The sequence below is a fragment of the Molossus molossus genome, unplaced genomic scaffold (genome assembly GCF_014108415.1).
Source record: "Molossus molossus isolate mMolMol1 unplaced genomic scaffold, mMolMol1.p scaffold_m16_p_7, whole genome shotgun sequence".
Lineage (NCBI taxonomy): Eukaryota > Metazoa > Chordata > Mammalia > Chiroptera > Molossidae > Molossus > Molossus molossus.
The window spans coordinates 41425761-41437969 of NW_023425401.1; the positions used below are offsets into that span (position 1 = coordinate 41425761).

The 12209-nt window shown below is 36.8% G+C and overlaps 1 protein-coding gene across 1 annotated transcript in view; it reads left to right on the forward strand.

Annotated features, from left to right (window-relative positions):
- The window catches only part of DMTF1 (cyclin D binding myb like transcription factor 1), a 51274-nt gene that overhangs the window by 37960 nt on the left and 1105 nt on the right, over window positions 1–12209 (forward strand). Inside the window, exons 11-17 of the mRNA XM_036246159.1 lie at window positions 1614–1842; window positions 3030–3181; window positions 4471–4680; window positions 7723–7808; window positions 10240–10395; window positions 10967–11332; window positions 11887–12034. Of these exons, the coding sequence (XP_036102052.1) occupies window positions 1614–1842; window positions 3030–3181; window positions 4471–4680; window positions 7723–7808; window positions 10240–10395; window positions 10967–11332; window positions 11887–12034 (1347 nt within the window). The remainder of the gene's footprint in view (window positions 1–1613; window positions 1843–3029; window positions 3182–4470; window positions 4681–7722; window positions 7809–10239; window positions 10396–10966; window positions 11333–11886; window positions 12035–12209) is intronic.

A 12209-nucleotide genomic window follows, 5' to 3' on the forward strand; every position in this document is an offset into this window, starting at 1 on the left:
GCTCTCTCTTTCTCTGACATCAATAAAGAGAAGAAAATTAACCTGCTTGAGCTTCAGTTTCCTCTGTAAAATGAAAAAGTTAAGTGGTATCCTAGTTTCCTTTTAGCCCTCATGTTCTCTGAAGGATCCACAGTCTCTGATCAGTCTTTATTTATCTTTTTTAATCCTCACCCTAGGATGTGCTTAGAGGAAGGGAGAGAGAGAGACATCAATGTGAGAAACATCAATTCTGTATGTTGCCTTCTGTATGTGCCCTGAGCAGAAATTGAACCCACAACCCAGGTATGTGCCCTGATGATTGGACCAGCAACCGTTTGGTGCATGGGATGATTCTCAACCAACTGAGCCACTCTGGCTGATCAGTCATAATAAGAAAAATAGTTCTCAAGTTAAGCTTGAGCTTCCAGGAAATACATTTTCTTTTCTCACCTCCCTAACCTGCTAAAGTGGAATCAGTAATGTTTCCTGCTTACCACTCTACCAGCAGTATTACCTGCAAGATGATGAAGACATAAATCCCACCAGCTCATTCTCTGGTGAATGACAACTTAATGAATGAAGCAAAAATGGGAGCTTTAGATCTAGGATGGACCCCAGAGGTTCATGTAAGATCCTGTAAGTGCAAGACCCCCTTTGTTAGCAACATTTGGACAAACACCATGCCATTCCTTGATTGCCAACCTGAGGGGTTGATCTGCATGTTATCTTTTCATGTTGTCACATACTGTTTCTGATCCAAAGTTCTCTTTTGTACCATGAGACAGCAGTCTGGGTTTCCCCTTCCTTTCCTACCATGCTAAAATACTAGAGCTGGATGTTGTCTTGAATCCATGGTATCCAGGCTGTGCCTACCTAGCACATAATGGGCAATAAATATTTGTTGATTAAATGGATCCTGGAAGCATGCACATACATAACCTTTCTGAATTTTTCAGTAAATTTTAGCTACTAGTAACAAAATGGAAACAGACCTTTTTCCCTTTCTGTTTTTCTAACTCAAGCTCCTTAAGAAAAGACCAGGAGGAACATTACATGTGATTAGTGGGTTTATGAGTTCAGAAAAACCTGGCATAAAAATATGCAAGAATACCAGTCTCAGGCATTCATCACAGTAGCTTTGAGTTGGGATAGTGGAGAAGGGACATGGTATAAAACTATATTTATTTTTACTAAAATGGGTGGGAGGCCATACATATTTTTCCCTTGCCTTCACCATTTGTTCCTATAAGTAAGGTCTCTACTGAGCTTACACTACTATTGCAGAGCAGGGAAGCTTAGGCGAGCCTCAAATATTCTGTATCCATCAAGCTGTCCGTGAAGCTTTTCCAACTTAGGACTTAATATAACTTGCGAGTACATAATTGTTTCTAGTTGTGTTTTGAATAGTTTTTTTAAAAGAGTCTTTGTGCTTTCTGTTAGTATTCTATAGTTTTTTCTCTTATACTAAGAATCTGACTGGGTTAGTAAAGTACAGCTGTCTTAGTAGGTATTACATGCAGTTTCCCATCTGGGGGTCATTTGGAAATACTTTTAGTACTACTGCCCACTTCCCATCAGTCCTTGAGGGGAAAAAGAAGGTAGCAGTAGTATTCTGGATGATTTCCTTTTTTCAGGAAAGTGGACAGAAGAAGAAGAAAAGAGACTTGCAGAGGTGGTTCATGAATTAACAAGCACTGAGCCAGGTGACATCGTCACACAGGGTGTGTCTTGGGCAGCTGTGGCAGAACGAGTGGGCACCCGCTCAGAAAAGCAGTGTCGTTCTAAATGGCTCAACTACCTGAACTGGAAACAGAGTGGAGGTACTGAGTGGACCAAGGAAGATGAAATCAATCTCATCCTCAGGTTTGTGTCCTAAATAAGTCTTCTAATGACAAAAGCTACTTAATTGCCGTGGGCATCTTGATTATCCTCTTGGTTTCCCTAGATGCTTGTCTAAAGAGCATCCTTTCCATAGAGAGTCACTGTTTAAGATCCTAAGTATTTCGTATTGAGCTCTTTTTTTGTTTTGTTTTATGTTTGTTCATTTTTAGTGGTTTTAGTACTTGTGCAAAGTACCAGATGAAGGTGTGGAGACTGAATTTCTCTATATCCACAGATCAGGTATGGCACAGGCAGCGGCAAGTGCAGCTTTTCCACTGTCTTACCAATGTGCCTCCTTCCTGTCCTCGGGGGCCATGCTGCAGGTGAGGGCATTACCCAGTCTCCATGCCCTCAATCTTTGGCTGCTTGCTAGGAGTGCCAAGAAGAGGGCCCAGTCTACAGTTACCCACACCTTCAAACTGGACCAGATCATGCACTTCTGTTTCATACATATCAAAAAATAGCTATAGGATAATAATTCCAAGCTTATTTTTTAAATCAGTTGGTTTAACCATTAAGACTCAGTGACTCAAATGGTCAGAAATACCAACAAGAAAGTATTTGAGACACTGAAGTAATTAACAGAAACTATCGTGGCTGCTCTCTGCTGAAAATCAAAATCAGCATAACAGTTAGAGCTAGAAAACAAGCCATTAAAACCCCAAATTTAGTTATTTTTGTTTTGTTTTGGGGGTTTTGGGGTTGCTGCTGGAGTATTGTTTTTGTCTTGTCATTTTGTTTTTTTTAAACTAGTCTTTCTTTATAAATAGCTCATTTTTAAACATTTTTTAAAATTTTACAAATGGAAAAGCTCAGATCCTGGAAATAACTACTGTAACACATTATAAAACATTGCAGAATGCTATACAACTAAACCTGTTGTTATCCTATTCTGTTAGCTACTCCCAGTCCTTCATACTGTTTCATCTGGTTAATTTACAATTCAGCCCATTGGTTGTATCATAACCATTAACAAAAGACTGTTGCTGGTGATATTTAATAACTGTTAGCTCTGAAGGCAGGTCTGTACTGCTGGAACCATTTCCCATGTAACTGAACAGTAGCATCTCAGTGACATAGCCTGCCATTCCTGTTGTCACCAGTGCAGAGGAGGGTTCTTAGGGAGAAATAAACTAATATCTAACAGATGCTTATTTTGTAACCTGTAGGATAGCAGAGCTTGATGTAGCTGATGAAAATGACATAAACTGGGATCTGTTAGCAGAGGGATGGAGCAGTGTCCGTTCCCCACAGTGGCTTCGAAGTAAATGGTGGACCATCAAAAGGCAAATTGCAAACCATAAAGATGTTTCATTCCCTGGTAATGTATTACTTGCTTAAGCCCCTTGTCTTAACCATATTTACTCCTGAGGAATTAGAGGTTAGAAGTTCTTTGTCTCAGATATATGAGTCATAGATTTTCACTTAAACCTCTGCCCTGTTTTAGAAAACAAGAGTTTATGTGATTTGTACTTTTCAAGTCACCAAAGATAAAAATATACACATTCTTGTTCTCACATATACTATGAAGAGGAACTAAGTTTTACATACCTTGTTTTCATTGTGTACAAAGATGAATTTTTGAAAACTGAAGTTTAATCAACTTTCATGAGTTAAATAATTTCAATATTTTTTGTTATGTAGAGAAATTCTATGCTAATTTATTTTGTAGAATAAAGGCTCTGTAAACTTCTAATACCCTTTGTTATGTAAATCTAGAAATATTAAGTTGGGATTGCTTAAAAAGTGAGGCATAGCATACTTTTTGTTTCATTGCTTGCTGTGCACTTCGGCACTAAGTTGTACAGTCTGCTTAATTTAGGTAATCAAATTTATTGCCCTTAATATGGTTCTCCAACAACCATTTTTTTAGAGGAAAATTAAATTCTGGGAAACTTTGGCTTGATAAAAATGGGTTTTTGTTTTTGTTAATTAAATACCCCATTATAAATTTATAAATCTGATGATAAATCCCGAACAGTGAATGAATCCAGCCAGATTCCACCATCACCTGGGGGGTTGATGTAGTTTGTCATGACTAGCAGAGGAGGGCAAGTCTGGAGTTAGCATTCCTGTACAAGAACTCAAGGTGGTTGCATATTACTATTTGGAAAAGATCAGCTGCTGCTGTTCTAAAGTTGTGAGTTAGACTCAGAGCCAACTAATTATGCTCTTGCAGTGCCTAAAACGGTCAAGTACCCTTGAGTCCTTGGTGGAGAGAGTGCATTTTTTATTTAAAATGAAAATAAGCTATTTAGCATTACCAATGTTTTTCTCCTTAATAATAATTTTATGAAGAAGCCTTAGGACACAGAAAATGTCCTATTTTCATGTTCTTTGCAATGGCTTTTTATTTTTTTATGCATCTTAGATGGCAAGAACAATGTTATGTTATGAACTTTTTAAAAATCTGTTGCAATGGAGAACATTTCCAAAAGTTTCCAGACAGGTTGTAGTTTTAAAATATTTTTATTTTTTTGGTAAGATTTCACATCCATCATACAATTATTTATTCCAAATACTTTCCCTCCTTACCCCCACCTCCCTTGCTGCTTAGATGGTGATCTGTCGGAGAATCAATGTTCTTTTTGTCTACCCATCTCCCTTCAGTCTTAATAAAAGGTCTTAAACAGTTACATGAGAATCAAAAAAACAACCCAACGCTTCTGGAGAATAAATCAGGATCTGGAGTTCCAAACGGTAATTCCAATTCCAGTGTACAGCATGTTCAGATCAGAGTCGCCCGCTTGGAAGACAATACAGCCATCTCTCCAAGCCCCATGGCAGCCTTGCAGATTCCAGTCCAGATCACCCATGTCTGTAAGTGTTTGGACCTCAAGACTCCTTGCTGTGTGACCTGTATAATTTGGTTAATGGCTTTGACACCTTTTAGTCTTCTAGAATGTTGATAGAAATTTATCCAAGTTGATGAACTAAAGGAGATCTAAGGCATTTTGTTTTTTTAGCTCAATATTTGCACAAAAGATGAATGTATGACAGGAAGTACTGATAACCAGCTGGCCAGCCATTATAGATAGTATTAAATCATCTTTCTAGAAAGATGTTATAAATAAATTAATGATTAATAGAACACTACCTCATATAGTCAATTGAGCGAGGAAATAGAGTTCATAAGGTGGCACAGCGTTTGTAGTAATTCTCCAGAAGACATAAATTAGGAATGGATTTGAAGTGGTATGTAAAAGAAAGGGGTTTTGATGAGGTCGAAAAAGATTTTTTTCAGGAAATAAAAAGCCAGTTTCCTTATGGGAACTATTTATTCACTCCTCTTTTCCTTAGCTCCTTTTTGTGTGTGTGCTTAATGAGATCATGAAAACTCCTAACAATTGTACAAAGGGAAAATTTATTTCCTAAGATCTAAGCCAAGTTGATCTTTCTACCTTCTTCCCATTAGAGTGACAGAAAAGCAATGAACATAAATTATTTTCACATTATTTCACTTACTTTTGTCACTTTTTTTTCCCCTACATAATGCTACTTGCCTATGGAAAGGTTACTGCCCAGAGTATACCAGTCACTGTGTGTCATTCTCAACCAGGGGATTATTGGCATTTTGAGTGGGACAGAGTTGTTGGCAGGACTCACCCACACATTGCAGGATGCTCAGTGTTCCTTGACCTAACCCACAAAATGCAAATAGTACTTTCCAGTCATTATGGGGGGAAAAAAACAAACCACTGTGCAGATTTTCAGATGTACCTTATGATCCTGTTTGAAAACCACTGGGCCGTCTATGTAATTAACACTATATACTGTATATGTGCGATGACTGTCAAAGTTACCTTACAGACACTAAAATTAATCCTTCCTGGGCCTGGCCAGTGTGGCTCAGTTGGTTGGGTGTCATCACATGCACCAAAAGGTTGCTGGTTTGGCCCTGGCCGGTTTGGCTCAGCAGTCCACAGACCAAAGAGTCTTGGGTTTGACTTCAGTCAGGGGCATGTACCTAGGTTGCGGTTCAGTCCCTGGCCCTGATAGGGTCAGGTAGGAGGCAGCCAATTGCTGTCTCTCTCACATCAATGTTTCTCTCCCTTTCTCTCTCGTTCTGTCTCCCTCTCCCCCTCCCTTCCACTCTATCTGAAAATAAATGTAAAAATATCTTCGGGTGAGGATTAAAAAACATTTTTTTTTAAAGGTTGCTGGATTGATTCCCATTCAGGGCAGATTCCCTGGGTTGCAGGCTCAATCCCTGGTGGTGGGCATGCAGGAGGCAACCATTCGATGTTCCCCTTTCATATCAATGTTTCTCTTTCTCTCTAAAAAAAATCAATAAAAAAAAATTTTTTTTAATTAATCACACTTGTCTTAAAGTTCTAATTTTAATTGGGTATTTGCTTTAGCTTTCCACCAGTGTAATAAAGCATGAAGAATTTTTCTTTGGCACTGCTTGTTTTTATACTCTTGAAAATTGCAAAGCAACTGAAATTACTAGTCCACCATAATTATGAGAGCTACTGTTGGCTATTGTGCATGGAGGTTGTTAAAATTTTCATTGACTATTGGATTGGCAATAATTTTTGGAAAACAGCAAGCCTTTTATAAATGATACTTAAAATGTATTCACAGCATAGCTTAGTCTCGAGCCACATTAGTCTGCAGCCATAGTTTGCCAACCTTTGGTTTAGGTTATTCATCTGGAATCACTTCAAATTATTCTAGGTATGATCTTAAGAATAAATCAAATAGTAAGAGAACATAAATGAAGTGCATTTCTTTCATACTGAAAAGTGTTACAGTCAGAATGTAATAAACTAATAATAAACATTATACAAGGAAAGTCAATTCCAAATCATTTTACAGATGGATTTACCTACAAGTGTAACTGAAAGCACCAGAAGAGATCACATTTCTTCTAGTAAGTATTAACCTTCAGCAGACCTGATGAAGTCTGAGTCTCAGTTGACACACCTATATAAAAAGGATTATGTGATCTCTAATAAAGTGCTGTTTGTTCAGTCTCCCAAATGTAATTGTTCTGAAATAATACTTACATTTCATGTTTTTGATCCTCACAACTATATTAGGTAGGCAAGACAGATAAAGTCTCTGGACTTTAGTTTGAGGTTATTTGCCCAGGTTTACATTGCTAGGAAGTGATGCCACTAGAACTAAAACCTAGTGTTTGGGGACTTCCATTCTAGTCATCTGTACTGCTTACCAAGAATGTCCAGGAAATCTTTTTTTTCTATTTTTTTTAAAAATAATTTTTAAAAATCCTCATCCAGGATATTTTTTATTTTTAGAGAGAGGGAGGGAGGGAAACACTGATGTGAGAAACTGTGATCGGTTGCCTCATGTACTCACCCCAACCTGGGATCAAACCCGCAACCTGGGTTATGTGCCCTGATCAGGAATCAAACCCAGGACCTTTCAGTGTACTGGACAATGCTTCAGCCAACTCAGCCACACCAACCAGGGCAGAAACTTTTTTTTTTTACCAAGTTTCTGTCTCTTCATAAGTTAGCCTTAGGGTATATTCCTCTTCCTAACTTTAGAAATATTTTCTGATCCATATCAAGGGTTAGCAAATATTGTTTCTGTCACAGCTTCTCACACTGCCGTTGTAGTGCAAAAGCAACCATAGAAAATAAACAAAGGCTGTGTTCCTGTAATATTTGATTTACAAAAACTTGCAGTGAGCTGGATTTGGCTGTGGGCAGATCCCTGACCTATGCCATCCCATACAAATCCATTAGATTTCTTAATATCTCATAAGAAATTTAAATGAATTCAGGTTTCCAGGCAAATTATTCATTATGAGTTTGCCTTCATAATAATTAAGTACACTAGGAAAATTTAAATTTACAAAGTATTTGATTGTTGTCCTTGTTCTTATCACAGCTTCAACAGACCCCCCTGCTGCTACTGTTGACTCGGAAACAATAACACTAAACAGTGGAACACTACAAACGTTTGAGATTCTTCCAGTGAGTAATGCTTCCCACAGTAGATACTGGCCATTTTTATAAGAAGGGTCAGTTGGTGTCAGTTTTAGAAATGCTACATGTAAGCAAATGAAATATAAAAATATGACTGGCATTAAGCACAACTATGTCCATGGTTTGGAGGCCAGGTAGTTAGAAGACGACATAACATAAATCAGACTTCCACTTTTATAATTAATTTTAGTCTTTTTCTCCTTTTGTATATAAACTAATAATATGTTCTTTTTATATATGAAAATGACAGTGCTAATGAGTAGGGCACATGCATGCTGTAACTTTATTGAGTCATAAGTGAAGATATAATCAAAAGGTTCATAATAGCTTTTTGAGAAAAACCTTGTGGAATAAATCATTTAACATTCATTCAGTAAACACCGTACTAGCCATTGGGGATACAGAATTTAAAAGTCCCAGTCCTAAATGGCATAACCACTTTGGAAAAGACGCAGTCTCTGAAAACGTTAAAAATATAGTTACCATATGATTCAATTCTAATCCCAGGTATGCCTTTAAGAAATGTGTCCACATAAAAACCTAAACATGAATATTTTCATAATATTTTCATAATATTTGGTTATTTTCATAATAACCAAAAAATGGAAACAACTCAAACATCCATCCACTCATAAATGGGTAAATAAGATGTCCTTCAGCCATACAAACGGCAGTTTGGCAATAAAAGAGAATGAAGTACTTATATACATGCTACAAGCAGGATGAACCTTGAAAACATACTAAGTGAAATAAACTAGACATGTAAAATACCATAGTGTTTGACTACCATTTATTAAACCATCCAAAATAGGCAAACCTATGTAGACAAAAGGTTTGGGGGAGAAATGGGGCATGACTGCTAATTTGAAAGAGTTGCTTTTTGGGGTGATGGAAATTTTTTTGTCCCACTTGCCCTGCTTTCTAAAAATAGGGTAATGCCAGAATTAGCTTGATTTTCATGTATAAAGTAGATTTTATTTAAATAATGTCAAGATTTGCTGTGAAGAACATAAGGAGTATTGGTACAAGAATTTATCCTCTCCATAGTCAAATCTCACAAGGATGGCCGACACAGCAAAAAAGTTCTTTTTGAGAACCACCTTGGAACTTCTACTAGTTTACTTAAGCCTCCAAAGTTACCTAATCCAGTGATCTACAAAATAGGGATGTATAAGATAAACATTTTTTCATAGGTAAAAAATAGAACTTTATTTTTCTTTTTTGCTACCTTCCCCTCCCCCTCACTAAATAAAGTGTACACAATATATTTTGGGTATGTGTTCAGGTTTTTCTTAATGGATTAGAATCAACTATTTAGAAGTGTCTGTTCTAATTTATTAATAGAGGATGATGATAGTGCCTCAGCTTCAAAAATTATGAGCATTGAATGTATATTAAATAAAGCACATGTATTAAAATATACATGTACATATAAAATATTTAGTGCTTAACCAAATGTGATTAATAAATACAAACCATTAGGAAAACAGCTTTCACTTTTATGGAGACAGAAGAAATTGAGTTCCCCTCAATTTGTGTGTCAGGCACCATTGTAATCATTACAACCCTCTCCATGAGCAAGTACGTAGTTATTATCCTCAGGTTAGCAGTAAGGACAACTAGATTCAGTGAATTTGTGCCCAGGAGAGCAGTTGTGGCTCAGATCCACAAGACTGCACCCAACTAAACAGGCTCTATGATTCCAGCTCTATTGTAAATCCAAATACTTTTTCTTTAGAGTGTTAGGATAAATTGAACTCAAATTATTATACTGAAGCTTATGGCTGTGAAAGGTGTATGGGTGTTGAATAGTTCTGTTACACTTCTGTAATCTCAAAGTAATGTATTGCCTGTTTACCATCTTTTCAAATAGGAATTTTCTTTTTCCTTTAGCAGAACACTGCTATTGCTATTTCTGTTATTTCCTCTTAATATAAAAAATATTTGCTAACTCATACTATGAAAAAAGTATTTTCAAGTAGTAACACTGCTGCAGTGTCTTTTCAAAAATATGAAGCTGTCTAAACTGGGAGAACACCAGCTTTTATGTGCAACAGAGGAAGGAAAACAAAGGAAGATTGAGTGTGCTGGTTACTGTGCACTGGAAACAGTAGTTTCATTCCATGGAACAAGACCAGACCATAGAAATACAGAAAGTGAAGAACAGGATAAAGGCCTCACCTCTCTTTTTTTTAACTTCAGGCCAAGTAATGATTTAAGATGGATAAATAAATAGTAAAGGATATATCCTTCATTTTTATTATTTGTTTACACCTACACAATTGGTAAGTACATTTGTAGGTAGTAAAGTCAATCCCCATTCTGGATATAAACTTGGACTTAATGAGTTAAAAAGTCTACTTCTGTAACTCAATAATCTGTTGCACCTATCTTGATCTTATTTTTCATTTTCTTTTAGTCTTTCCATTTACAGCCCACTGGGACTCCAGGTACCTACCTGCTTCAAACAAGCTCAAGCCAAGGCCTTCCCCTCACTCTGACTGCTAGTCCCACAGTAACCCTGACGGCTGCTGCTCCTGCTTCTCCTGAACAGATCATTGTTCATGCTTTATCTGTATGTTACCTTACATAACTTCTTTGATTTTTCTAATTTTTGTAGAGAAGACTGGCTGACAAGTGTCACCATGTCTTTCTAGTTTTTAATGCTACGATAGAACCCATGTGCCTTCAATAACAAGATCTTGGGGTGGGGAGGTCTGTTCTATTTTGAGCTCAGTTCAAATATTTGAATACCTTTTGGGGACGAAGATATTAGTTGATATGAAATCTAAGAGCCAAAATTAATACAGTCCGTTATTTAAACAATTCTTCCTACTTGCTGTTGTCCCAGAAGCAATGTTTTACATTTTCATTCTGCCTTCACTGGGCTAAATTCTTCACTTTCTATGTCTCCTTACATGTGGTGGAATTACATTAGGCAAATAGGGACATTAGGAAAGAAAAGGCATGTGTAGGCAAAAAATAGTGTTTCTAGAAAAATTGTGATAAGAACACTGCAGTTCCAGAGGTGAGGTGGGGGAACCGTAGCCTATATTAGCATCTGTAAATGTCATTTGTTGCCTGTAACTTGAATATGATAGGTACTTTTTCATTTTGCCATTGACTTTTTTTTTAACATTTTATAGCCAGAGCATTTGTTGAACACAAGTGACAATGTTACAGTGCAGTGTCACACACCAAGAGTCATCATTCAGACAGTTGCCACAGAGGACATCACTTCTTCCATATCCCAAGCAGAACTGACAGTAGACAGTGATATTCACTCATCTGATTTTCCTGAGCCTCCAGATGCCCTAGAAGCAGATACTTTTCCAGATGAAATTCATCAACCTAAGGTGACTGTAGAGCCATCATTTAATGATGCTCGTGTATCCAAATTCAGTGACCAAAATAGCACAGAACTGATGAATAGTGTTATGGTCAGAACAGAAGAAGACCTTAAACAAGAGGAGGAATCACCCTCTCATTTAGCCTGTGCTTATGTTACTGAGGTAAGTTGCACTTATGTGAACAGCCTATTGGTTCTTGCCTGAGCTTCAAACCTGCAGTTTGGAAAGAACCTAGAAATAATTTATGGGGTGATATTCTGTAGTACCTTTTTTCTTTAGACACAAAATAAGTGCAAACCCCCACCTCTAACCTCACAGGTATCAGTCACCCAGTAGTGGTGATCTGTCTTGCCCCATTCCTCACTAAAAGCTTCCTCTTGAAAATGTTTGTTGGAACCCATGGAAGCATTTTCCTGAGGGTGGTTAAATAGATCTTTGTGGTTTAGTTTAGGAACCTCATGCCACAGAACAGCATTGTTCTATATTCAGGGACCCTTAATTGAATTGGTTCTTTTATGTTCTTTTTTGTTAATATTTAGTACATTAAGAATATGAAGTTACTACTTTTGTCCATTTTAAGACCTTAACTTGCATTACTTTATATTTTAATTTTAAAATGAGGTATTTTAGAATTAAAACCTAAACATATTTGGGATCTTAAGGAATACGAAAAAGGACTATGAGTCGGAATCTCATTTTTTTAAATTATTATTTAGGATTTAGAGTCTCCTACTATAGAAGAACAAGTTGCCCAAACAACAATTGATGATGAAACAATACTTATTGTTCCTTCACCACATGGCTTTATCCAGGCATCTGATGTTATAGATACGGAATCTGTCTTGCCTTTGACAACACTAACAGGTACTATAATACAACTCCATCTCTTGAGAAAAATCAGTCACATATGTAATTGAGTTGTTTTCGTCTTTCTGTATCCAACGATAAAGATTAGTCTTCTTGTTAAATTTTGCACTTTGGTAGAATACTCTAAAATTCTGGACATGAATTAGGGAATTACATACATTATATACATTTA